The 27504-nt window shown below is 33.6% G+C and overlaps 4 protein-coding genes across 5 annotated transcripts; 3 read left to right on the top strand and 1 right to left on the bottom strand.

The window, feature by feature from the left end:
• The first annotated feature begins 3077 nt into the window (after positions 1 to 3077).
• On the top strand, positions 3078 to 5338 carry LOC114713899 (aspartic proteinase CDR1-like). The gene is made up of 2 exons (XM_028898576.1): positions 3078 to 4014; positions 4941 to 5338. Exons 1-2 carry the CDS (start codon positions 3078 to 3080, stop codon positions 5336 to 5338), a joined length of 1335 nt encoding a protein of 444 aa, XP_028754409.1.
• A 3111-nt stretch (positions 5339 to 8449) lies between these two features.
• Positions 8450 to 10081, top strand: LOC114713890 (aspartic proteinase CDR1-like). The gene is made up of 2 exons (XM_028898564.1): positions 8450 to 8777; positions 9708 to 10081. The coding sequence occupies exons 1-2, from the start codon at positions 8450 to 8452 to the stop codon at positions 10079 to 10081; spliced, it is 702 nt and encodes a 233-aa protein (XP_028754397.1).
• A 1927-nt stretch (positions 10082 to 12008) lies between these two features.
• On the top strand, positions 12009 to 13407 carry LOC114713880 (aspartic proteinase CDR1-like). The gene is made up of 4 exons (XM_028898552.1): positions 12009 to 12082; positions 12283 to 12440; positions 12548 to 12667; positions 13004 to 13407. The coding sequence occupies exons 1-4, from the start codon at positions 12009 to 12011 to the stop codon at positions 13405 to 13407; spliced, it is 756 nt and encodes a 251-aa protein (XP_028754385.1).
• Positions 13408 to 15065: 1658 nt separating this feature from the next.
• Positions 15066 to 25860, bottom strand: LOC114713833 (suppressor of mec-8 and unc-52 protein homolog 1). Of its 2 annotated transcripts, none has more exons than XM_028898508.1 (16): positions 25628 to 25860; positions 25302 to 25512; positions 23466 to 23618; positions 22748 to 22796; positions 22158 to 22259; positions 21672 to 21775; positions 21295 to 21381; positions 21156 to 21209; positions 20123 to 20218; positions 18683 to 18810; positions 17853 to 17979; positions 17708 to 17767; positions 17490 to 17597; positions 16590 to 16690; positions 16159 to 16210; positions 15066 to 15359 (listed from the first exon to the last, which is right to left on the bottom strand). In XM_028898508.1, exons 1-16 carry the CDS (start codon positions 25654 to 25656, stop codon positions 15261 to 15263), a joined length of 1560 nt encoding a protein of 519 aa, XP_028754341.1. In that variant the 5' UTR covers positions 25657 to 25860; the 3' UTR covers positions 15066 to 15260. The 2 variants fall into 2 exon arrangements, with proteins under 2 accessions (XP_028754341.1, XP_028754350.1); XM_028898517.1 differs by having other exon boundaries at positions 22176 to 22259; positions 25628 to 25859.
• Between the last annotated feature and the right edge of the window lie 1644 nt (positions 25861 to 27504).

Here is a 27504-nt window from a genome sequence, read left to right as displayed (position 1 = left end):
ACCCCAGAATTCGAAACTCGTGGGTTTGTTGATTCAGGCAGTGACCTTGTTTGGTTACAGTGTTTGCCATGTGAATCTTGTTACCCACAAGACATTGATAACTTTGATCCATTAAATTCATCTTCTCATGTAAACGTTAGATGTCCTTCCCAACGATGAGAATCTGCGGTACTTTCGGTGTCCAATATCACTTGTGACTCTGATTTTTGCAAATACAAACAAACATATATCGTGATCGGATTTCAGTTTCGATGGGAAGCATTGGTTATAATACACTCACACTCGGGTCTTACAGTGGTGGGAAAGTGAGATTTCCGAGGTTTATGTTTGGATGTGGGTATAACAATAAGGGGAGATTTTCTCGTCAGACTTCTGGCATCGTTGGACTTGGAAGAGGTCTATTACCATTAGTCTCACAGCTCAATTCTTCCATTGAAAGCCGATTCTCGCACTGTTTAGTTCCTTCGCATGAGGCTTATTCTGGCAAACTGAGATTTAGTTAGAAGGCTGTGGCTTCTGGAAATGAAGTTGTTTCTACCCCTTTGCTACCGGGATTTCCCCCAAATCTCGATTACCTTACGTTGGAAGCAATGAGTGTGGGAGACAAAAGAATAGGGTTGACAACAGATGATGATTTAATTCAACATTGAAAAAAATTAACACATAGCTACTTATAATTTTACCTGACTTTTAACCAAAATTTTAAAGTTTGTTTTCCTTCTCTTACTGACTTTTTATGGTTTCTTCAAAGGTATCAGTCCCTTTGTTTATTATATGTTAATTATGGCTGATGTGGATATTGATTAAAGGACATGTAAGTTGCCACAAAATACAAAATAAAAAAGAGATTTTTTAACCCATTGTACCATAAGTTTAGAAGTCAAAGGGTTGTTACTCTCACTAAAAGGAAGGTACTCGATTCCTGAGATGGTCGCAGCACTTTGAAAGACATATCCACAACCAGACAAAGCATATAATTTCGAGCTAATTCCAATGTGGTTAATGCTCTACCGCAGCCAATGACCCAAATGGGTAGTGTGTGATCGACAGGTGACTGCGTTGTGTGTGATTGGCTAGTTTTCCTGCCCTTAGCTTATGACTGAGCCCAGTCTCTTGCCTAAAATTTTATCACCAAAAAAGAGATTTTTAAAAAAAAATAAAATGATGGAAAAATTATTTATTATCCACAGAATAAGAAATTTATTATGCCCATAATCATATCATTGCACTGTTACATAATCTTTAATTTAGTTATTTGTGATTTTATATAGAAATATGTGACAATTAATCCAGTCGTATGTTGAGAGTCACCTCATTAACTACAAATGTGTTTCTCTTACAAAGGAACAAATCAGATAAAACTACAAGAACTGATCTACAGATTACTTTCCCTTAATATTATTCTTAGGTTTAATAATTTGATAGTGTAGTTTTCCTTGCTGCAGGTTTAGTACTTTAATTTCAAGCTCAGTTCTTTACAACATTAATGTTCATACTAACTACTATATTTTGCTATATGTATATATGGAGTGAAGCAAGGGAATATATTCATAGATTCAGCTGGAACAACAATGACTTTCTTGCCACTAGATTTGTACGTTGAACTGGAAGCAGAGGTCAAGTGTTGGGCTTGAGATTAAACCGGGCTCAGGACCCGTCCGGTTTTCTAGAGATGTGCTATGAAGCTAACCGGGTTGAGGATGTCGGAGCTCCGGCCATTACGGTCCATTTTAGAGATGCAGATCTGAAGTTAGAGGCGCCAAGCACGTTCGCAATGACCTTCACCAGAGTCTTGCGTCCTTCAAACCAGCAGATTGTACCAAGCTGATCTGATATCCATATCATAAGGACTTGATTTATCAATAATTACTTATCCTTCTTTATGCCTATTTAGTACTCATTATAATAACCAGCTCGCTCATTGTTGTAATAAAATCTAGACAATTCAAAATCTAATTTGTAAAGTTCAAATTTAAAATTTTTCATATGTGGTTTTTCAATAATAATTTTTTTTGAAAGAAATATGAGTTATAAGATTATTCTTATTTTAAATTCTGCATACCTTAAAATAAAAATTGTTTATTACAAAAATAAATTGAATTCGGTCATTCAAAATTAATATAAATAGTTTAGGTTAAGATGAGCATTTTACACTCATCTTTTGTTCTTTTTAAAAAGGGATAATTAATCCGCAACTTTTTATAGTTTTAACTAATTTTGAATCAGGTCCTCATAGTTTTTTTTCTTTTCATTAGATCCTTATACTTTCACATGTTTTTAATTAGGTCCTTGTATTTATTTTTCTTTTTATCAAGTTCTTATGGTTCACTTTATTTTTAATTAAGTCCCTGAATTTTTTATTCTTTATTTTATAAATTCTAATAGTACTATTATATAAACATAAAATAGTATATATTATTTAATATTAGTTTATAAACAATAATATTCTAAAGATATTGAATTATTATAATGATTTTAATTTTTTCAGCAAAAAATTAATTGTTCTAAAAAATTTTCCTGAATTAATTAATTCTATTACTTTTTATTACATAATTATTAATTTAATTTAATTATTAATATTTTATATTTCAGTATTAATCTATTTAATTAAGCTTATATTTAATTAATAAATAAAAATTAAAACTACATGGACCTGATTAAAAATTTAGTGAAATTATAAGGACTTAATTAAAAGAAAAATAAATACAAGGACCTAATTAAAAAAAGGTAAAAGTATAAGGACTTGATAAAAAGAAAAAAAACTATAGGGACCTGATTCAAAATTTCTTAAAACTATAAGGACTTGCGGATTAATTAATCCTTTTAAAAAAATGATTTTTTTTTTCATTTAACCACTAATTGAAAATTTTGAATCAGGATCCTTGAAATCGTATTTGGATGATATATAGCAGCATTTCATTACAGCAATGAACACTATCAGTGCCATAAGCATCGAAAACTGTATCTTCAGTCTTAATTTGAATTTATTCCATAGTTTCTATATAAAACAAAACACCTTGGGGATGTATATATAATAAATTATCCTCCCCTCTCAACTATCTCCAAAAGTCACCACAATGGCCTTATCATCCAAACCCTATACTCTCTCTTTCACAATCTGTATCATCTTCTTTATATTTTACGCCAAGGCAACCAAACTTGGTTTCACAGTGGACCTCATTCACCGTGATTCCCCACTTTCTCCTTTGTTCGATAACTCCACAACACGATTCCAGAAAATTCACAACGCTTTACGTCGATCCACCAAGCGTTTGAATCATTTCTTCCCCGGTAATAACAATAATCCTACTGCAGAAACCAACCAAGAAGACGATCCTCTATCTGAACTTACTACCAGTGAAGGTGAATACTTAATGGCATATTCACTAGGAAACCCAGAATTTCAAACTCGGGCTTTCATTGACACAGGCAGTGATCTTCTCTGGTTACAGTGTTTTCCCTGTAAATCTTGTTACCCACAGAACACTCCTAAATTGGAACCCTTACTTTCTTCCACTCATATAAACGTGGATTGCAATTCACAAAGATGCAAATCTGCCGGCGAATCAGTGACCAGACGTTCCTGTGATGGCTCTAATATGTGCCAATATGAACAAATATATGGAGGTGGGTCTTTTTCAGCGGGAAGTATCAGATCTGACACACTCACACTTGGATCTTCAAGTGGTGGGAAAGTGAAGTTTCCTAGGTTCATATTTGGATGTGGGCATAATAATAGTAAGTTTTCTCGTGGGACTTCTGGTGTTGTTGGTCTTGGAAGAGGTCCGTTATCGTTAGCCTCACAGTTAAGTAATTCCATTGAAGGAAGATTCTCGTACTGTTTGGTTCCTTCGTTTGAGGCTTCTCCTGGTAAACTGAAATTTGGTGAGAATGCTGTCGTTTCTGGATCTGATGTTGTCTCTACTCCTATGGTCTCAAAATCGCCACCAAATTACTATTACCTCACGTTGGAAGCAATGAGTGTGGGAAACAAGAGAATAGGGTTGACACCAGGTAATGATTTAATTTAATATTCTTGCGTTTTGTCTAATGCTAATTTTCATCTTGAATGGGCAAAATTGCATTTGTCCAACTTTAGATTTTACATAAGGATTCATTTTGGTCCTTTTAATTTTAGGAAGTGTTTTTTCTTTCAGATCTTTAATCTTAATATGTTTAGTTTCATTTTATTGACATTAAAATTTCACATCAAGTTTTATTTTAATCTTTTAAATTTAAAAAGTGTATTTTCAATCTATGAATTGTAACGTCATTAATTTTATTTGATAAAAATGTCAATTTAGTATATTCAAATGGTGATTCTATAAATAAATGTTGACAAATCATGCTCTAAATTAATTCTTTAATTAATATAATCATTTTTATATATTAAAATTTAAATTTTTTTAAAGAATAAGATATCTTATTATAAAAATGATTATATTAAAAAATTAAAATTTAGATCATTCTTTATCAACATTCAATTCTAGAGAAACCATTTTCAAGTTGTTGTGTTGGCAATTTTTTAGATACTTGGATGAGACTAATGGTACTAAATTATAGGACTAAAAATACATTTTATATACTTAAGGGCTAAATTAAAACTTGTCATAAACTTGGGGAATAAAAAGTATATTATTTTGGAAAATTTTCAATTGTTGACATATTAATATATATAAATGCTAGCAAATCAAATTTAATTTTTTAAAATAACAATGACAACTTTGGCGAGAAAATCATTCTTTGAGACTAATAGCATTAAGGTCAGAGAATTTAAAAGATACTCTATAAAATTTAAGAATCAAACTGAAATATTGTATAAACCTTTTTTTTGAGCTGAGAAATATTGTATAAAGCTAAAAGATGAAATGTAGACTTTTGTCAGTTTAATGCGCTAAATCACTAATGTTTATACCTTGTTGATATATTATACGATGCAGTGGTGGAGGGCAATGTAATCATAGATTCTGGGACAACATTGACATTCTTGCCACAATATTTCTACAACAAATTGGAAGCAGAGGTTTCAGCAGTGATGGACCGAACAGCAAAGCGTGTTAAGGACCCATTTGGTAAGTTAAAGCTTTGTTATGAGACACGAGGGGCTGAGGACATTGGAGCTCCCGCCATTACTGTTCATTTCAAGGGTGCAGATGTGAAGTTATTTGAACTCAACACATTCATTTTGGTGGAAGAGGAAGTGGAATGCTTTGCTTTCATGGGTGCTTCTTCCGGACCATTTGTTTTTGGGAACTTGGCTCAGTTGAATTGGTTGGTGGGTTATGATCTTGAGGAGGCTCTTGTTTCCTTCAAGCCTGCAGATTGTACCAAGCTCTAATTAAGGATTAGTTATATTATATATTTACACTTTGAATAAAGGTTTAATATAATCTTAGGGTCATTAAGAAATGATGAATATGAGAGGAAACCAATTTCGATGTTCATCATAGGGATATAAACACTATGAAACGATGAATATGAGAGGACACCAATTTAGATGTTCATTATAGTGATATAAACACTGCGATGCTCATTATTGTGGTAAGGTGTGCGCAGTTCTAAATATAGTTGCAATTGTTTATATTTAACATTTTTCATCCAATAGTTCATAAATAGATATTTTTTTTAAAAAAATTGACAGTTAAGAAATAATTTTTACTTCAAATTCTGGACATATTAAAATATTAAAAATATAAAAATATAATTATGTTAAATTTGGATCATCTAATTTTGTTATGAATTGTCTAGATTTGATGATCATCATGATGAGCACCCAAATTAAATCCTGGAAAAGAACTAGTCTTGGCTGATTCTAAATCTGCGACTCAAGAACAGCTCAAGTTTTCTTTGTTTTTTTTTTTTTTTTGTGAGAAGCAGAGTCAAGCATTCATTTTTAGGAGGATGACAAAAAAAAAAAGAACTTAGAAATTGCATAATCCCAAATGAGAAATTTCTACAAAAATATGTTATTATTTCTAAGCCACGTGGTGTTAAAACCAAAATCTTACAAAAATTTGTTGTTATTTTTCAGTGAATTTTTATCGAAATTTATTAAAATATACTTAATTTAAGAATTAGTAATTTTCAGGTTTCTTTTTGGTCATTTTCCTTTCGTTTTTCCCTGATAAAAAGTTTTTTTTTTTTGGTGACAACCATCAGCTAGATGATACTGCCAATACTAATTCAGATCTAATCACTACAACAAGAAGTTTTATTTTTCAAAATAAGGTGAACTATACGAATCACGCAATGTTGGTGTATTTTATTTAGGTTATATTCAATTATTTTTCCCTAATTTTTTCTTGACATCACGCCCAGCGATTATTAGCCAATTAATAATTATACGCACAACTAATGAAATTAAATCATGCACCAAGTGTTGCCGAAAACTATGCAGAAGCTCTCGCCTTAAATTTTCAAAGTCCAAATCCTTGCATTATTATTGCAGGCCAAAAAAAAAAATCCTCGCATTATTATTACAGGCCGAAAACAAATATATCGTCATTATTTCATAATTAAGTTCTTTCATAATTATTTATTCCATTTGGTCAAATGTTTAATTTAAAGAAAAGATTGCAAGGTGTTTTTCATTCATCCTATGCTAACAAGGACCAGATTTCAAACTGCAGTACACATGCGTGAATGTAAGTTACGTTCATGAAAAGAAGTTTATAAGGCAGTAAGGCACCAATGGGGTCGGGTCTAACAGGAAGAACTAGTTACTTAAAACTTAGCAAACCAAGATGTTTCCATTAAGTAAAATATCTACATTTAATACTAGATACTCTTCTAATTCTAAATATAAGACCTATTTTATAGTGTAATTTATATTACAAAATAGGTCTTGAGGACCGGAAGAGTAGTACATTTAACATGCTAACAAAATTACAAAAATAATGCACCATATTCCAGCTATAGACATTCATTACAATGATGTTATATTTGAAATTATTTGATATAATTGGAAACAACTATTCTAACGTGATTTTATTCTATATATCCGTCGATAAGGTCCGAATCCTTAATTTTTCTTAGGGAAAATCAAGTTGCAACGCGAATTTTGGTTATTCCACTCCATTGAATATTTGATTACTTGCATATGTTTGATAAAAGCAGTAATAAAAATATTTAATTTTAATTTATTTAATACAAATATACTCATACTTCATTCTATTCTTATCAATCACTTGAACTAATCTCGAATGGTACATTGGCATTTCTGAACAGACAACGGACCCTGAGCTTAAATTCACTTCCTTTTTATTGATCTCTCTGGTTCGTTTTCGCTTCTTAATTATGGCAAGTTTAGTTATACAGCTCGAGCCATGCGTAGTGTTGGTTTCATGCGTGTTCTATATTAATCTGGACAAGTAATTAATGCCTTGAGAACAGACCATCCTTAAATATATGGATAATATATTTCAAATAATTATAAATTCTTTTATCCATATATTCCCACCCTATTCAGTGCTGCCTATAATTGCGTGGGCTTTTAGTGGACAAGATTAGGTAGTGGTTTTGCAACCTGTTCATCTTTCGGGCTGAGTATCAAGAAAGAGTCTTGTCATGTCTAGCCCTGCCAAAAATCAATCTATACCTCAAAGATTTTGGAATCTATCTGCAATTAAACATCATTCATCCGGATCTCATATAGTATTAAAATGTTCTAAAGGTAACATTAGTGAACTAGTGTATCAGTCTCCTGACCGGTCTAGTCAAGGGTTTTGGGCAAACCAATCAAGTTGGATTTTATATATATATATATTATTGTATATTTTAATTATATTATCTTAAACCAAAAGGCCTTGAATTTACATTGTATATTATATGTGTATGATTGACAACTATATATATATATGGATATTATCCTTCTCCCATTATAGTATCCACCTCTCGCAAAACAAATGGCATCATCTTCTTTATTCTATCTTCTCTCTGCTTCCACAATCTTTATCATCATTTACACTTTTATCACATCCCTCATTACTGATGCAACCAACCTAGCAGGTTTATCTCTTGAAATCATACACAGATTCTCCAAATTCTCCACTCTACGATAAATCCACAACACCTTATCAGAAATCACTCAATGCTCTTCGTCGATCTATGAAGCAAGCGACTCATTTCTTCCCAGAAATTAAATCTTGCTTGATGATCCTGAAGCCGAAATAATCCCTCAGCTTGGTGATTACATCATGGCCTATTCCTTAGGAACTAGCCCTTCTTTTAGTGCTGCTGGTACCCTTGACACAGTCAGTGACCTTATTTGGTTAAAATGTGATTCTTTTTTATGAATGTTTCGATCCATTATATGTCCCTTCGTTCAAATCCTACAACTCCAAAACTCACGAAACCTATTTTTGTGCTTCTGAACAGTGTAAATCTGCAACTTCTGTCAGAACCACTTGGGATTTTTTTTCCAACAGCAAAATTAAGGCAGAATATTTAGATGGCTCGGGCGAATGGTTTTATAGCACAAGACACGTTGGTCCTTGGTTCTGTAAGTGGTAACAAAGTGGCATTTCCTAGGATTTTGGTTGGTTGTGCTCATGAAACTTTTGGTCGGTTTCCTTCTGATAGTTCTGGCATTATTGGACTCGGACAAGGTTCAATATCGTTAATCTCACAAATAAGTTCTTCTGTTCGAGGCAAATTCTCGTACTGCTTCCGTCAATTTCCTTCTAACGTTAACAGTATATTGCATTTCGGAGAAAACGCTGTTGTTTCTGGAGATGGGGCTGTTTCTACTACCCTTGTGACTAATAAAGACCCAAAAAGTTTTATTACGTTTCGTTGGAAGCAATCAGTGTTTTTGTTTTTTTCTTTTTAAAAAAAAAAACACTGATTGCTTCCAATAATGAAGAATAGAGTTTTGAACAGGGGATGATTATTCAACCCTAGTCGCTTTCATTATTGTGCAATCAACAAAAAAAAATCTGCTATATTTGTCATCTTTTGATTGATGCGAATATTTATGTCATGAATATATATAGGAAAAATGATAAAAAAAACCGTCAAAATAAAAAAAATTATAAATATGGACCCATGATAATATTAATATAGGTTTTGACAACAATAGTATAGATTTTGGTAACAATTTTTATAAAGCTGTGTATAATTTTTTTATTTTGACGGTCTTTTTTTGTCATTTTCCCATATGCATATTATATATAAAATTAATATGTGCAGTACATTCGAAAAGACAGCAATAGCAAAAAGAATATTATATTAATTTGTGTTTGCATATGTTTTTGTTTCTTTGGGCATTATCTTCGATCCATGTTTCTTTTCTTGGTTTTTTTAATCCTTCAAACAAAATCGTTCCTTTGATTGATGCTTAATATATTTATAATTCCTATTAATATTGACGTTAATTCATTAGACTCTGTTTATTGCACCAACACAAATAGTAAAACAATATACCTTAACATAAGTGTTAGTTAAGAGATTTATTTTGATCCTAAATATAATATCTTAATTTATCATGTCTCTCAAATTTGTAATTTATTTTTTTCAAGTCATCCTTACTATACACATTAAAAGAGTTTTCATTAAGGAATAGTTTTAATGAAAATGATTAAAAAAGATATTTGAATATAATCAACAACACGTTTTTTTATAAATAACTAATCTAATTAATTTCTCAATCCCTGCAAATTAATAATCTACCTCCGACAACTAATTAGAGTTTTTGTTTTTAATTGCAGAGAAGGGCAACACGGTGGTTGATTCTGCAGGGACAACATTCTCAATGTTGCCAAAAGATTTCTACGACAAAGTGGAATCAGAAGTTGCAGCAAATATAGAATTAGAACGTTCTCATGATCCATTCAATTACAATCTAGGCCTGTGCTGTAAATCAGAAAGCTATGAAATGTTCCCAGCTCCCATGATCACTCTTCATTTTAATGGCCACAAAGCAGATGTAATATTGAGTCCAAACAATTGCTTCTTCAGAATGAGTCAAAGTGTTGTTTGCTTTGCTTTTCATTCCATTCCAAGTGGGCGAGTACTTATAGGGAACACCCAACAGGTCAACGTCTTGGTTGGCTATGACCTTCACAATAGGGAAATACGTTAAGGTCCCAGAAGAGCATATATACAAAGGTGGAAGTGTTCATTTTATTCCTATATCTCTCTTTTTCTATCTTTATTTTCTCTCGAAGAGGTTGACTTCAATGAGATGTAATTTATGTTGAATGGATGTGCTTTGAATCCAAACATTCAAATCAAATTAATTATATTTATTAATTGTTTCATCTTTTTTTTTATACTAAAAACAATTATTTTCCTATTTGAGATAATTCTGTTTGAGATACTATTGGGTATTAAATGTGCACATTTCTTCTAACGGGAACTCAAACATTGGATTGCTATACTGTGAGAGATTAGTCCTCTATGCTAAACCCAATCCTCATTAGCATTAATTGTTTTAGCTTTTTTATTACATGGATGTACATTTTCTCTCTCATCTAAGCAATAATTTTTCTTCTTGTATATTCTCTTTCTAAACAAGGCCTGTTACTGGGGATAGATAAATGATATGCAATTGCTGGACAATGTAACAATCTCTTACTTTGAATACACAGACACACACACGCACATATATGTGTCTGTGGGCGCGCGCGCGCTCAGTAGTGCCACTGCCGGCAATGGCGATCAAATTAAAATAAAATAACTAGTTAAACCGGTATTGATCATCATTTATAAGAGTTAAGAAATTAATTAATCTCCTGGTATTTATTTGTAATTTTGAGAATATAAGTACTATTAATTTTTTTTACAAGAAGCTTATTTGTAGTTTTTCGGTCCATTAACGTTTAAAATTATAGAAATTTAATGGAGGAACAATGCTCTGACTTTATAGCTTTAGCGACGACATCACACTGCCGCCTTCAACTTTAGGGTGGCAAGTGCTACTGAAAAAAATAAACAGAAATAACCATCACCTAACTGTTGCAATTCAATGTATTGAAACATTCGGCATCAATAATACATAAATAATCACAAAAAAATTATGTCATATTTTTCTCCCACCACAGACAAAAGCTAATAGTAGATAACTATGACAAAAACTAATGCTTTTTACATGCATCTTTTATACTAGTAAAAAAGGGAAAGTTATTACTTTCTACACCGATTCTAAAACCGGTTTAGAAAATCTTCTAGAACTTGTGTAGATCGATAACATTGGATATGTAGTAGTAACAATCTACCTAAGACACGATGTATTCAAGAAGAAAATTGATATACTCCAAAGTTATTAGGCACATTGAACCTTATGGGTTCAAGAATATATGCAATTAAAAATCATTATTCCGATTTACATAAACCTCATACATTGGATCTTTAAATATCTCTTATCCGCATCTTACTTTATACTACTTCCGATTCTTAATATAAGAGCTAGTTAACTAATTTAAGCAAATTAAGAAAGTCTGTTAAATTAGTTATTTGTAATAAATAGGTGCTCTCTTTTCCATAATACCATTGCTAATCAAGTATATTAGCTTTAATATTTGATGAGACTTTTAACATGTCTAATTATTATAAAGACTACCTTGAAAAAATAAATAAATATAAGAGACAAAATGAATTAAGGTTTTATATTTAGAACCAAATAGAAAGTCAATCTGGCTCTTATATTAAATACCAGAGGAAGTAACAAACAACCTTGCATGGACGATACTCCCCCTTATTTTCTCCATCATGAGAATAGAAATGACTATCTTCCAAACCCTATATCTTCTTCCACAATCTTCATCACCATCTTCACTTGCTTCCTCTTCCTAACCAGAGCAACCCAACTTGGTTTTGGTGTTGAACTCATACACCTAGGTTCCCCACAACAATCTCCATTCTATGATAACTCCACAACACCGATTCAGAGATTGTTCAATGCTTTTCATCGATCCATGAAACGTGCGACTCATTCCTTTCCCAAGGCTAAGGTTGTCGTTGATAATTATCCTTAATCTGAGCTCAAATATGCCAATGGAGAATAAGTCATGACCTATTCCTTAGGAGAAAACCCTAGTTTCCAAACTTATGGTGTTGTTGACACAGGCACTGACCTAACTTGGTTACAATGTCATCCTTGTTATGAATGTCACAAACAAAAAGAGCCTCTTATTGATTTATATTCTTCTTCCATAACTTACTGAACCTATTATTGCAATTCTGATCAATGCAAAGTAGCAAAAGCTTCAGTAAGTAACACATTCTGCGACGTCGTTTTTAGCTGCCAATTTGAAATATCGTATTTGGATAAATCACTTACAGCAGGAACGTCGTACACGATACGCTCACACTTGCTGCTTCTTCTACAAGTGATATTGATGGTGGTAAAGTGGCATTTCCTAAGACCTTGTTTGGCTGTGCTGATAAAACTACGGGTTACTTTGTTCCTGAGGGTTCTGGCATTGTTGGTCTGGGACGAGGTTCAATTTCGTTAATCTCACAAATGGGTTCTTCGATTCAAGGCAAATTCTCGTACTGTTTGACTCCAATGTTTTCTGACAAATTAAGTTGAATTTTGGTCAAAAAGCTGTCGTTTCTGGTTCTGGGACTATCTCTACTCCACTTGTGAAGACAGACAATGACAATTACTATCACGTTACGTTGGCAGCAATTAGGGTGGGGGACAAAAGAATGCAGTTCAATTTTGGTAAGAAGTCCATATATTCCAGTGCCCGTCCATTCACCATATACCAATTCTTTCAATATTTTGTTGATGAAAGGGGGGCAAAAAGAAAAGTGGACTTAATCAACGAAAACAAAAAGTTTGAATCTTCATCATCATTTGCTGATGAAATGTTAAAATCATGTTTTGCACACAAGCCCTTTAACATACATGGAGATAAGCAATAAACAAAACTATTAGTAAGGAGTTATATATGTATAGATGTAAGAATTTAGAGGGATTTATGGTAAAATTTCCCAGCTTTAAAGGTTATAGATAACATAAAGTTCAGAAGTTATATAATTTTCCCTTATTTTATAGATGGTTGGCCAATTGAAGAGGGCAACACAGTAATTGATTCTGGGTCAAGGTTGACAATACTACCTCAAGGTGTATACTTCAAAGTGGAATCAGAAGTCATAGCGAAGATTAAATCATGTCAAGCAAGAATAACACGAGCTTTTAGCCTTTGGTATGCATCAGAAAGCATTGAAAGCCTTGGAGCTCCCATTATTACTCTTCATTTCAGAAATAATGCACATGTCAAGTTAAATCCAATGAACACCTTCATTTTGGTTTCGTCGGGCAGAGTTTGCTTTGGTTTTCGTCCCATGATGCGAAGTGTATCGCTGAAAGGGAACTTAGCTCAAGTGAACTTGTTGGTTGGGTTTGACCTTCAAAATAACATTGTTTCCTTTAAGCCCACAGATTGCACTATGTTCTAATAAAACAATATTTAGAATGATTTCTGTTTGTTTTGGTCATTTGTATATTTTTTCTCATTTATCATCTTGATGAAGCGGCTTTAATTAAAATGAATTCAAGCTATTCTTCACATTTTTCCTTGTTATTATGTTTAGAATTTGTTGGCATAATGAAGATTCAGTGAGAGGGAAAAAAGGTGAGGGAAACATATATAATTAATCAGGAGTAAAAAAATGAAAAACTATATTACATGATCAGACAAACCAAAAGTGACGCTTATAAGAAAAACCACACCCCTTTAAAGATTTTATGCTTTTGTTTGAAACCGGAGAGAGTATCATGGACAAATAAGGGGAACAAAAGGTATTGAAATAGTACTAACAGGATTAACCAGCATAAGCATTATTATGTATACATTGGATAGTGAAATTAATTAGAAGACATGAAAGAGAAGGCTTTTGATTGGTCAGTCAGTCATATGGTTATTACAACATGAAAAGTCAAAGAACCAAGAAGATGTAAATGAGTGAGTGCCTAAAGCACATGGTAAGTGGATTAGCGTTTGGCTCGATGCATTGCATAAGAATTCCCTGTAATTCTGATCTCTTTCAAATGTTTTCTTGGCACATTTAGGTTTTAAAAGGGATTGCCATATGTACTAGGATTATATCATATGAGGTAATAAGGATTACGTTCCTAAAAGTAAAGAATGGGGATTACAACACGGAGGAATCTAAAAGAAAAAGACACTATTTGTCCTTGTCGATCATCTTTCTCCACCTTCATTGTCGACGCTGCTTCACCAGCGACCTTCCTATATGCTCCTGCCCTTAACTTATCAATGTCGATTATGAACTCATGGTATCATCGCTTGAAGGATTCATTCCCCAAACTAAAATAGTTCATCAGATTTTAAGAAACTGCCTAATGACAATGTTTGCCTCATTGAGCTCCACATCTCAAATGGCGATTTCATGGATAAAACTATGTGGACACCATCAGAAATGGATCTTTGCCCAAGAAGCAACCTTTCATCTGGATGTTTGGTGGGCTCTTGGTTGAAGAAGAGGGAAGCAAGGTGGATTAGGAAGGAGAAACGATGGCAATAATGATGGGGCGAGGGCTACAACTTGCGATAGATGAGGGAGGAGGAAGGTGAAGAATGGGATAAAGACATTTTTGTCCTTTTGATTTTATTTGTATTAAATGATAAATTTAATTTTTTTATTCTTAGCATTGTACCAAACAAATTTATTGTAATCATCATTACATTTCACCATTACGTTTCTTTACATTCCCATCGAAAAGAAAGCCTTTTCAGTAGAGCCTCAAGGTTAACAATGGAGGAAGCCGAAACAGGTTTACATGATGTCTAATGGGTGGCAAATTAGTGGCGATGGATAGACCAAGCTTGAATGATTGACCAGCTTGCGCTGATTGCTTACCCTGACCAGAACTACCCAAAAAAAAAAATCATATCTTTCTTTCTTAACAAAATACGAGATAAGTATATAAAATAAATAAATATTTAAAGAATATTCATTAATTTATTATTGCTGTTTTTTTTTTTTTGTGAACTTTCCTATATATATATGTTTTTTTGCAAGCCAATTTATTCTATCCGCCTACCTGTTTTTCGAAGATAAACGGTGCACAGACCCAGCTAAAACCCCACAACATACAAATAAATAGCGCGATGCTACATTAATTTTGTGGCAGTGGCATACAATTTATCACTTACAATTTCGCTGCTACTAGTATAAACCTTCCAAATTAAACAGAAATTTTTTTGGGGGGGGGGGGGAACAAGATAAACAAGAAGGAAAAAGATGTTCATTCAGGGAAAAAAATTGCAGCATCCAGGCAGCCATTCTCAAGGCTTCCACAGCTTCATTGTACCATCGTCACTATAAGTTACCACAAGATTCCTATGAGGATGATGCGTCACACCAATAACTTCCTTCTCATGGACCTGCCATTAGCCAGAGATATATTAAGATCACACCACTCACACACACACTAACTAGCTAGCATCTTTGATTTGGCAGCGTGTAACCATAACACAAGGAAAGGAAAAAAACGACCCAAGGTCTAAAAAGTTGCACGACCATTTTAACCAAATTACCGCCTAGTTTATTCACGTAGAATGTATAAAAAACCATCCAAGACATCCCAAACTGTGCTTCGGTGCATAACACCAAGAAAGGTCAACGTTCAGTGCATTACTACTTCGGAAGTATTTCCGAAAGAACGGCAATCGCCCTAAATAAAATTATGCAATAATATAGCACGTAATATTTCAAAACTAGTGCAATGTTGTAATTTCTTATCCAGTCAATGTCAGGTCAACTATTAGTACAAGTTGGGAGTTTTTTTAAACCCAGCATTTTTTTTTTTTTTGGGTCAATTTTTTAACCCAACGGTGACCTTCATAAGAAGGAACATTACAGCAACTTTGAATGATTATATGCAATATTCTCCACAATTTTCTTCAAGGCATTCATATAATTTTAGGGCAAAACTACACATTAACCCAGTTTTTTTTCCCCCAAAAAATTATCTAACATAACATACACTATCCACAAGCCTTGAGTATTGCAACTATTTCTTCGGAGAAAACATATCTAGTTTCATGTTAAATCCACACTTTGACACCAGCCCTCAATTTAAAAATTGAAGTGGCAACTACAAGCAACTGTTTTACGTACAAGTAGATATGCTGATCAAAATAAATAACACCACCACCAACAACAGCAACAAAGTAAAGATACCTTCATTAGATGCTCCAATTTGCCAGATTGATAGCTGAAGCAGTACATATTCCTGAATTTTATTTGCAGATAACATGTGAGAATAACATGAAGGTGAATTAACCAAAATAACTGAGTATCAGAATCATAAGGGTAGATAACTGAATTTAAGATTTCATAACCAATTTTTGTGACTCTCTTTCCATCATAACGTGATGAAATAATCATATTTTGAGAAAGTAAAGAGCAGATAAAGCTCTTGCGTGTAAAAAAAGATGGAGAATTGTGAATCATAAATTGACATAAATTGGGCTCTATAAGATTCTTTATCTCTCTTATTTGTTTGTTAGTTTATTTTTTATTGGCCAAATCGCTCCGTAGGATTCAATAAACATCATTGTCTATGAAATTGCATGAAGGAACAAGGTTATCAAACATATATCTGCAAGTACCTGTCTTCACCAACACAGTATATCCATTCCCCTTTAGGTGAAACGCATGCCGCAACGAAGTCCCCACCTTCTCTTTTACCGGATGAGAAGCTCTTCACAACCTACATCAATATCAGGAAGAAGAAAAAGAAAAAGTATGCTGAGAAGAACAGGATAACAGAGCTAGCTTTAAGATGCTACAATTATTCATTCTTTCTGAATTTGTAGAGAAACCTTTTTATTCTTTTCTAATAAACAAAGAAATATTATGTTCAAACTAGTAGTTGGTAAATCTGGATCCCTTGTAAACAATAAAAATATGGATAGAAGAATGAGGGGAGTGAAAGCATGAAATTTGAGGATGGATGATGAGAGAAGAGGGAATGGAGCAGAAAGGAGAGTAAAAAAGAGAGAGAGAAAAGGAGAGGGGACTAAAGAAGACAACATGAGAATAAAAGAGCTGTTTAAAAGAAAATAATAAAAATATTACTCCTCAAGTCCTAAATATAAAACCCATTTTGTAGTGTAATTTACACTACAATATAGGTCTTATATTTAGGACCGGAGGGAGTATAAATTAAAAATTACTGACAAGTAGCCTTATGTTTATCAAATTGGCATATTTCTATCAAAGAATATATAGATGAGTTGTTACTCGTATAGTATCCAAGAATTTCTCAATGAATAACAGCAGTTGCAGTTCACATGCACAGATAGGATGAAGGACCATTCCTCCAACCGAATCTGAGTGTTTGAAACTAGATATCTACCAACATGAATATGCAAAACTATAAATTTAGCCTTCTCATACAACATTTTAAAGGGAAACAAAAAACAAAAATGGGAAAACAATGTCATCAGTCTTGGATCCAGTACTGGAACATGGTGAGTGGGAAAAGGAATACGATGTCCGATGAATACCTGCCCTTGAAGTGTCATGATGTATATCGAAGATGTTTTGTTACATACAACAATGTGATCTGTATTCTTTGGGAAAATATGAACGGAGTTAACTGAAGCATCACCTCCCTAACAGTCCATAAGGAACCAGATATTAGGCAGAATATATTTACAGGAAAAATGAATGTACAAAACTTAATAACAAGGAGACTTAATGACATAAGTATCTGAATACTTGCCCTTAAAGGAGGAGGTGGCTTAAAAGTCTGTATGCAATCTGTAGATTTCAAATCCCAGACCTACAAATATAGAGAAAACAAGTTATTTCTCATGAACTAAGGAGGACAAAAAGCGCACACCCCCAGTATGTTTTGAGGTGCTGACCTTGATTGTACAATCACTGGAGGCAGTAACAACACGACTTCCATCACTTGTGAAAATTGCATCATTCACATAAGATGTATGGCCACGAAACTCTTTCAATAGCTTTCCAGATTTTAGGCCATGGATTCTACATGTGAAGAACAACAATTGCACTTAAGTATCTGTTAAACTATCCATAGAACAACAGCAACATCGGTGTTGATCCATGAATAAAAATTTGAGTTGTATATAGATAGGCATTATAGAGATAAAAACTATTAAACTATCCACAAAGACACAAATCATTTATAGTTAAGGCAACATAATAAAGCGGGGTGGGACTACTGAAGAAAAGTGTATCAAATCTGAGATGACAAAAACCATAGAATAACAGCAGCAGCAATTAAAGTCCCGTTTCTGTGGGAAGATAATTTATGAAATAACACGAATTTTAAGTATTTGTTTGTGTTAATCCTTGATACATTATTTTGTCAGCTGGAGAACTAAAGAATTTTTTGGGTGTTTGGAAAGGTAACACAGTAAAATCCCAAATCACTTGGGTTTAAAGGCGCTTCCAAACTGCAAGACAATTCTTACATGTGAAAAAACCATAATTACTTGCCACTTTCTAGGCTTTGAAACCAACTTTCAAAAATTTAGTCAGAATTCATTGTCGGCCACGGCCAGGTTTCAAAAACAGACCCATCACAGGCTGATCAGAAATTTAATTTGACTTCAGAAACAGAGGACTAAACTTAGTAGGTTTTTGACCGTGAACAATAGCAATAGGTGAAGAGACTTTAATAGTTCATATCAAGTAAGTTAAGTAAGGAAATTCGTGGAAATGAAACCTTGCCGTGCTGTCAAATGAAGTACTTAATAGCTGGCTTCCATCACGAGAGAAGGCAATACTTGTGACACCCTGGGAATGAGCACGTTCAAGACGCCGCAAACATTGACCAGTCCTTATCCGCCAAACCTAGAATGATATAATTACATATTTAAATGCTTTGCATATTAACAATTGAAAAGATCAAAACATTAACAACCTTCAATGCCAGCAACTGGACATTAAGACAGGACAAGGAAGCACATAATGTAGATGCATACAGAATGAGAAAGTGGGATCAGTTATTACAAGAAATGTGAGACTTTCATTGTATCACAGCGTATAGCACGAATAATACAATGCTCATGTTACAAAGTACAATACTGTCCTAGTTAGTTGTTTATTTTTATACAAGAGTAATGCTGGAGATTATGGGTTATGCTAAGATCTATAACAGCTCTTTTTTGTGTTAGTTCCCATTCATTTTAGCTTTTATTTCCCTTACTTTCACCATTTCTCAGTTTTCAGAGCAGAGCTTAGGAGTTACGTCTTACGCCTTCTCAAATTGTGGGTGTAATTGAATTTTCTCTCCCACCTATATATGTGTACGCACATAGCACCACAAAATGAATAAGTTTCAAATCCATTTTTCTATCCTTTTGCACCATATTTCTTCAAGTACACCACTGTAATTTTCAAAAAATATCTGGACATGCGAGACATGGAAAATTATCAGACTTGCAATATGTTAAATGAAAGTATGCCACCTAAAAATGACTATCTTCCCATCATATTTAGTAATACCACACGGTAGCTTGTAGCACCATGCTACAGCTATTAGCACTGCCATGCGAGTAGCATTACAATGTTCACGTAGCTCCAATACAGCATTGTTATAGGAGCTACTTTTGTGTAACTGTATTTCACACTACATTATAACCAGGACTAAAGCAACCATACTTAAAGCAATTTTGAAGAGGATGCTTTGGGATCATCAGCGTTGACTGATTTTTATTTGCCACATAAAGAGCACGAGATGATGGCCTCCTGCCTGCTCTTGATATAGCTGATAAAACAAATAAAACCTTCTAAAAACAAAGAGGAAACTAAGGCATAACTTAATTATGGTCAATATGATAAAGCTTACACTCAAGAAGTTTGGAAGAAATTTCGGGATAAAAGGGAAAAAAAAAAGAAAAGAAATAGAAATTGTTGTATTTTATGACTAAAGTATTTGATGCGATTTTTTCATGATTATTATGCTGCTACAAATCTTTCCTATTTTTTTTCTGTGATTTTGATTTTCAAAATGCATTCAATCTTATCATTATGGGCCAGTTAAAGCGTATGTGTATAAAGCATTGCACAATTCATGATTAGGAACACAAATGAAACAAACATATAGATGAAAGAATTTTTGTTGAAAAGATGCTGCCCTTAAAAATTGTCAAGTAGTACTTACTTTAATCTTGCCATCTTGAGATCCAGAAGCTAGCATCTCAGAATCTCTGCTAAAATCTACACAAAGTACTGCATCATCATGCATCATGAATATTTCCTGCAATCTCTCAGCACATCAGAAATGCTCAACGCTCAGGACTAGACTTGATGATACAGTATAGAAAACTTAATTTTATAGGCCAGAGAACACAGCGTCAAAATATAGCTTCCAACTAAAGAATAAGAGACCCATTTGCAAGAAGAGGATGTGATGCATGTATCGATCAATAAATACACCACTAGGCTTAACTAAGCCCCAGCAAATTAATTGTTGCAATCAAACTAGCAAAGATATATCAAGAAGACATGTCCATCTATGACTACAACCTCTCAGAGAGAGAGAGAGAGAGCATAAAAAACAACGTGCAAATACAGAAACATCTTTGCAAAGTTACGAGTGTCATGCGGCGCGCAACTTCATAAACATTGTAAATGTATCACTAAGTATCTCTAACTTGGCCACAACAAATCAACTGTTCTAGAAATGCCAGCACAAGAGCATGGATAATCTATTTCACCCATGGGAAACTGAAGAGGTACCCTAGGAGTAGAAAATTGTAGATATTTTAATTATATTTATTTTATTATTTTATGTTTCAGTAAAGTCTTTATTAAAGTTATTTGGGGTTTCCTTTAATTATAATTAGGTAACTATTTAAGTAGAAATTATTTTAATTTTTTACTATTGTATTTAGGGCTTTATAAATAGCCCTTGGGTTATTTTCTTTGTAGGCCTTATAGAGTTATCATCCGGAAATTTGCAGTCAAACACTCTCCCCTTCCTCTCTTTCTCCCTTGATCTGTTTTATCATCCCTCTCTCCCCTTCCTTCTCCCTCCCCTTTCCCTCCTTGTCCTGCATCACTCATCTTTCAAAGCATCGTGCTTAAAAGTCATGGAAAGGGTGCGGACCTTCAGGTGAGTAAGTGAGAAACTGATAATATGTGCAGGGCACTGAAGAAGGTAAAAGAAGTTTAATTTTACAAATATAACTTACGTCAGCCTGGTACTGGAGATCTTTCTTCAGCTTTCCACTAATGTAATCCCATACCTACAGATAACCAAGACTTTGGAAATCAGAAAAAAAGCACATGATTACTAAAAATTGTCACCAAACATTATACCACAATGCGTACCTCAATAAATCCATCAACTGAGCAAGAGACAAGAAACTGCCCATCTGGTGAAAAGCGGGCACATTCTGCATGACTTTTTGTGCCAAACTATAGAAGAACACAAGCAAACACAATTATTGGATTATAAACCCTTCAGCATGACAACGAAGATGAACGTTAATGAATATTGATTTTTCACTTGTAAGGTCAAACAAAACGTCCTGATAGAAATCAAGGGCTGAAGAAAAACACTACAGGTAACAAGTGTTAAAACAACAATACAAACTCCACATTAGCAGATAGCAAAATCTTCAAGCCAAAGCAGTAAATGATAGTAGTTAATCCATTATGGATATAACTGAAAGCACATAACAATGCAGCATTGGTATGAATTATACCTTAATTGTATGAGAAATAGTTGTCGGATACACGTCATCCACATCTTGTTTCATAGCAGCTGTCCCTCGAAACAAGTCAAACTGTGTTCCAGGAGGAAGTAATCCTGAAAGTCACAAAGAAAAGCATAAAACCATCAAGGGATAAATTCACTGCAAGTTAGGCAATATAGAATCATCAAGTTATCACCTTTACTATCCAAGCATGGAAAATTTAGGCATCCCAAAGCATCAAAAAAGAAGTATTTCACTCCACGTATTTAAATTCATCATGGTAATTGAAAAAATGTACGATTTAATTCATTCTTTGCACCTTTAAGAAGAAATAAAGAAATGCCCATACCATCGTACATGTGCCAGAAATGAAGGAAATTAAAGAAAATAGTGAATTGCAAATGAAAGCAGAATCCATGCAAAATATCATAAGAATAGACCATTTTTCATTTCAGACAAAAGTTGACACAGAAAGTAAGCTAATGGAGAATTGATCTGTCCGCAGAAATACACCTTGATGCTGCTGCCACTTCAAAGCCTGACCAATTAGAGCCATTAATCGGGAAGGTGGCACTACAGTAACTTCTGCAGCAACAGCTGTAAAAAGCAAAGGAGAAGAAAAACTCAGTTTTTTGAAGTAGAAGCTAACCTCAGCAATAAATACTTGAACAATAACAAAGGAGCAAAAATGGAAAATCCATCAGCTCTAGTTTGTCGTAAGAATATATATTATTCGGGATTATGCTATGATGACCTTCACTAATACACCTATGAGGAAACCCACCTCAGAAGCCATGGCAGGTAAACGTAGAATTGCCTGCCTTGGGTATCCCGTGAGTACCCATACCACTCAACAAGGGACAAAATAGTTCTTCATTTTTAAAAAAGCAAGTTTCCGTTTTTAAAGTAAAAATCTTGAAATGCAACTCAACAGGAAGAGAATCTGATAATAAATAGTAACTCCACCACCAATCAAGGAGAAAACATTTTTTTTCCAATCAAGAAAGATACATTTACTATAATTGCAGCCATAAAAATCAATATCACAGCTAAGCACAGCAGCTACAAAATATTTTGGAGAATACCTTGGGCAATTTGCGCACGTCGCCTTTCTTTTGTTGAGTCTTGATAAGCCTATCACATGGACAATTCTTTTTCAAAAAAGGGAGCAAACAACATAGATTCAAAACATGTCACTCTGTAGTCCAGAGCAGAAAAAGATGCCAAATTTTATTTGCATAGGATTCACGTACTGATGAAGACAATGACCTATAAGCTACTTAAATTACAAGCTGAAAAAAGAGACATATTAAGATTTAGAGCCCTGGTACTTCCATGGTTACATAGGACTGCTTCAAGGGATAACGAACATCAGAGCATATTCAAAATATGATGCTCATACAGTATGAAAAACATAAAGAACAATTAAACTTATATACCATACAACAAAAAAATGTGAATGCACACATTAACAATTCCCGCAGACAATTATCTTCTTCTTTTTTTTTAAAAATATTTGGAAGCTCGGTTCTCCAGCAGATATAGGGATACTACTTGTTCCTTTAATTAAAAATTCACCTCACTTAGATAGTTAACCAGTATGGTCCCAATATTTTGAATGTATTTATCTACTTAAAAAATTAAAACGTTTTACCTTAATACAAGTCCACATGATCTCAAATTCAATCATAATTTTTAATATATATATATAATATTGAATATTGATATTAATAAGCTCATACTCAGCAACAGAAGTATTAATTTGAACTATTAGAAAACGAATAACATGAAGTAGACTCCAACCTCATTAGGATCAAAATATGTTCTAACAAGGAGATGTTCAAGCCGCAAATATCTTTCAGGTTGTTCTTGTTTCATGACACCCATCACCTGTGTTTGCCGTAGAATTGCACGAGCAGTATCCAGTTCTCGAAGTTCAATCATCTCCAATACAATCTGCAAACATGTGAACAAAAATTGAAACATTTGTTATTGGACTGAAATATGTGGAAATGAACTGTTATGGACATCCAAGGTTATACATGCCTACAAATCATCCTAACATAAGTAATGGAGAGCTTCTCTGTCTGTTCTGCTCAACAGACTTTACCTCCCTCCCACCCCCTCCCCCTGTCTACAAGATTGATGGAATCAATAATCAAACCAACTTTTCTGTATTCAGATTTTCTACACCTTCGCTGGAATGTATTTTCAAACAATATCAATTTTCAATTTGTCTGGCTTAAAGTGTAGCTCTCTCATGTTTGCCTAAGTTCCATCCTCACTGCTATTATATGGATCAGGCTATGTTATGTTCTCGTTGTACATGTAGGATGGACTATGCATACTTCAACCTTAATCATCATACAGAAGATAGATGAGGAGACTTAGGTCAGTAACTCATTAGCTTTTTCTCTTTCTACATTCACATATGAAAAGAAACTTCACACATAACTAAACTGTTTTGACAGTGAAATACCTGTAGCATGGAAAAATGAATAACTTTGGTCTATAGATTATCTAGCAAAGGTTTGAAGTGTAAGACAAAATTTGATACCTTTGGTTTTTACTTTCACCATTCGGAATTGGGGAAAAAGACTAGCAATGCTAGAGAGTATTGGGCTCAAATGGATGGAGAGACCAGAGAAGTGAAGCAGTGTTCTGTTATCTTTTACTTATTCCAATCAAGGAACTGATGATTCATCATGACATTGAAAGCCAGATCAGTAGGCCGTTCAAATTTTCATTGCATAAAAAAAGTGTACCTTTAGTTGATGATTAAAAGTACATTTCCTCAATCAGATGTTTATCAATTCTCTAGACACGCTAAATCACCATCCCTCTCATACATATCAACCCTCTCAATGCTTATCTCTCACTAGCAATGAAGTTTGGGGTCCTCCAAATATTACAAATATCAGAGATGCAAGGTTGTCATTTGTAGATCCCCACAAGAGATTAACATGGGTAAATTTTGTTACAGAGAGATCAGAACTCGCTGTTGTCTTTCAAACCTTCACAAACTGATCGAAACCAGATTCCATGCCTCCATTCAAATGTTCAGAGTCTATAACAGTGGCAAAATTTTCAGTACTGCCCTTGACTATTACGAAATCACCATGAGATTCCAGATCAAAGTTAATGCATTATTGCTCCCAGGGTGGGAAAAGGAGCAACATAGGTGATCAATAGGATGCCTTCAAGGATTTAAAATTTACTTCACTTCATAAAAAGCTTCATAATATTTTAAAAGAATACAAAAGAGGTCATACCTAAAAGCTTACCAGCAAAATAAAAACATCTAAAAGATCAATTTCCAGTTTTCCATAGATTCGACTAGGTAATACTAACCCAATTTCTCCTGTCACTCAATTTATTTTGTTAAGAAACACCCTTTATTAATGTTCTCCAACCACACAGCACTACTTTCTCCGCTTTAACTCCCACTTTCTTGTCTTCCCTCCTTTAATCGCACCCTACTATTTCACTCAAACTCAGTGCCCAGCGAAAATCCTCAAACAAATGATAGGTTTTTTTTGTAGCATTAACTAGATACAAAGTCAATGGCAATCAGTTAAGATTGTTATAAAGCCACAGGGGATTTAAACTCATTAATCAACCAAACTAACATGCAAATACCTGCTCATACAAATCCTCCAATTTATTCCTGGGAAGCTTAAGTTGAGCCACTTGAGGCAATATCGCATCCCACCTTCCACTATTAATATCAGCAACAAATGTCTCAATGCTGTCTACAGTATTCAAAGAAACCTGACACTCATTCTGCAAAGTCTGGAATGTCTGGTGCAGGGAATTTTCCTTGCAAAACTGGAGGACGATTTTGATGACACTGCAAAACAGTTCTCACGTAATTGAAAACAAATAAACTAACAATCCGACAGAAGCCTAAAACACTTATGGGACCAAAACAATGAAGTTTGTGCATTCAGAAATACGAAACTCACTCTCGTGCTTCGATTTCAAGAGTAGACATAGCTTCAACAGGTCACAGAGGTCCAAGGTTCAAAGCAGACCCAGTGAGCGTGTAGGGTTTTACACTCAGCTACCGGCTAACACGAAGCAAAAGGGAATGTGAGAGGGAAGGAGTGAAACAGTGACCAGGTCCGGAAAGTATATTCCTGTCTATGAGGGGCAGCTGTTTCATGCGAGAGATGGTAGGGGAGACAAAATTCGAGGACGAGTCAATGAAGCTTCCAAGCTCTAACACTCTTAACTTTCGAGGGTTTCGATTTTAATTTTACTGGGTTTTCGTTGCTCAGATGCTATCCATGGGGTCCGCGACAGGTCGAGTTGAGGGGTTGGGTAAAACTACAAATTCTATGATATACAAATTTTACAATATAAAAAATAAATCTATCTCAATGTATATAAAAATATTTTTTTAAACACGATTTTGTTGGATGTAAGGTAACATAATATAAGATGAGACAAATTTTTTTATATATTTATTTTGACAGTATTTAGATAAATACTAAATTATAATTTTAAAAATTATTTTACGATATATGAAATAAATATGTAGAGAGATTTATCACTAAAAAATATTTTTTAAAAATCTTTTTATTACTTGCCAAACAGTTTAAAAAAACACTTTTAAAATCATAATTTAATTACGTTCAAACATCTCCATGCCTTTGGATGTGTTTGGTGAGCTTTTGGATGAGACAAAGAACGATTGCAAGAATTAATGAATTTTAAGAAATTAAAAAATCAGAAATTTGAAGTCTCAATTCTCTTTTATAACAAATTAAATTTGAGTGTTCTTAGCCTTCTTATAGTTAATTCTTAATTTTAATCAATTATAACCTTTATAATAGAATGTCAGAAGTGCATATTACGGTCCTAATTTAGATAAAGTTTGAGTTTAATCTCTTGATTTTATAAACTATTATTTTTAGTTTATTGGTATTACCATCATTAGTTTTATTTAAAAAGGGTTGAAATTGCAATTTTAAATTATTATAATTAAATTAAACGAATAAGTAAATTCGCAAAGTAAAGAAACATTTTGAGTAGGGGTGAATAAAACCAAACCGTAATCGAAAACCGAATCGAACCGAATTTAATTTTAGTTTTTTAGTTCGGTTATTTTGGTTTTTGGTTACATATTCAGTTTTTATTTTTGTAATAATTTGGTTTTAGTGTTTGGTTCAGTTAGTAAAAAAAACGGTTATAAACGAAAAAACCGAAATGAATATATTATATATTTATATTTAATAAATGTTATTATAATAAATATATATATGAGTTTATGTGAACTCTTTAAATATATTTATATTCAATAAATATGGTTATAATAAATATTATTGTAATAAATCACATTAAATGATGAAATATTTATTAATTAATGGTTGTAATTGTGTTTTATTATTATTATTAATTTAAAATCACTTTTATATTTATACATTTCGGTTAATCGGTTAACCGAACCCAAAAAATTCGGTTAATTCGGTTTCGGTTAGTTCGATTGTCAGTTTTGATTCGGTGTTTAAAATTTACTCTGTTCAGTTATCACCGATATCCGAACAAAAAACCGACACCCTTACTTTTCGGGCCCGGGGTTCCGTAGCTCTCTCCATCTTCATTGGTTCCAGTCTAAGGTTTGGCCGTGGGATCTATCGGACGGTCTCAATCAATTCTTGTTGATGGGTGCGAACTTGGGGCAAGGCGCAAAAATCTCCAGGATCCCCGGCGGGGACAATTGTCGGAGGCGGACGAGGGGTAACGGCGGCGACGAGAGGCTGCACATTGATAAGAAACAAATTGGCCTTTTCACCCTTTCTTCCCCTCTATATCTCTCGTTACCCTTTTAAAGTTTAAT

The sequence above is a fragment of the Neltuma alba genome, unplaced genomic scaffold (assembly GCF_004799145.2).
Source record: "Neltuma alba isolate B1F8T4 unplaced genomic scaffold, ASM479914v2 tig00001909_pilon, whole genome shotgun sequence".
In the NCBI taxonomy this organism is placed as follows: Eukaryota; Viridiplantae; Streptophyta; class Magnoliopsida; order Fabales; family Fabaceae; genus Neltuma; species Neltuma alba.
Note: the sequence above shows the minus strand (reverse complement) of the source record. Positions and strands in the feature narration are given on the sequence as shown.

What these genes read in the sequence shown, in the direction of transcription:
- LOC114713899 (XM_028898576.1), top strand. Translation starts at nt 3,078, where the DNA reads ATGGCCTTATCATCCAAACCCTATACTCTCTCTTTCACAATCTGTATC. An exon ending in GAGAATAGGGTTGACACCAG is followed by an intron (nt 4,015 to 4,940) that starts GTAATGATTTAA and finishes TATACGATGCAG; the next exon opens with TGGTGGAGGGCAATGTAATC.
- LOC114713890 (XM_028898564.1), top strand. Translation starts at nt 8,450, where the DNA reads ATGGCTCGGGCGAATGGTTTTATAGCACAAGACACGTTGGTCCTTGGT. An exon ending in GACTAATAAAGACCCAAAAA is followed by an intron (nt 8,778 to 9,707) that starts GTTTTATTACGT and finishes TTTTAATTGCAG; the next exon opens with AGAAGGGCAACACGGTGGTT.
- LOC114713880 (XM_028898552.1), top strand. Translation starts at nt 12,009, where the DNA reads ATGACCTATTCCTTAGGAGAAAACCCTAGTTTCCAAACTTATGGTGTT. An exon ending in CATTGTTGGTCTGGGACGAG is followed by an intron (nt 12,441 to 12,547) that starts GTTCAATTTCGT and finishes TTGGTCAAAAAG; the next exon opens with CTGTCGTTTCTGGTTCTGGG. An exon ending in AAGAATGCAGTTCAATTTTG is followed by an intron (nt 12,668 to 13,003) that starts GTAAGAAGTCCA and finishes CTTATTTTATAG; the next exon opens with ATGGTTGGCCAATTGAAGAG.
- LOC114713833 (XM_028898508.1), bottom strand. Translation starts at nt 25,656, where the DNA reads ATGTCTACTCTTGAAATCGAAGCACGAGA. An exon ending in AGGTGTATTTCTGCGGACAG is followed by an intron (nt 21,776 to 22,157) that starts ATCAATTCTCCA and finishes TGTGACTTTCAG; the next exon opens with GATTACTTCCTCCTGGAACA. An exon ending in ATCTCCAGTACCAGGCTGAC is followed by an intron (nt 20,219 to 21,155) that starts GTAAGTTATATT and finishes GAGAGATTGCAG; the next exon opens with GAAATATTCATGATGCATGA.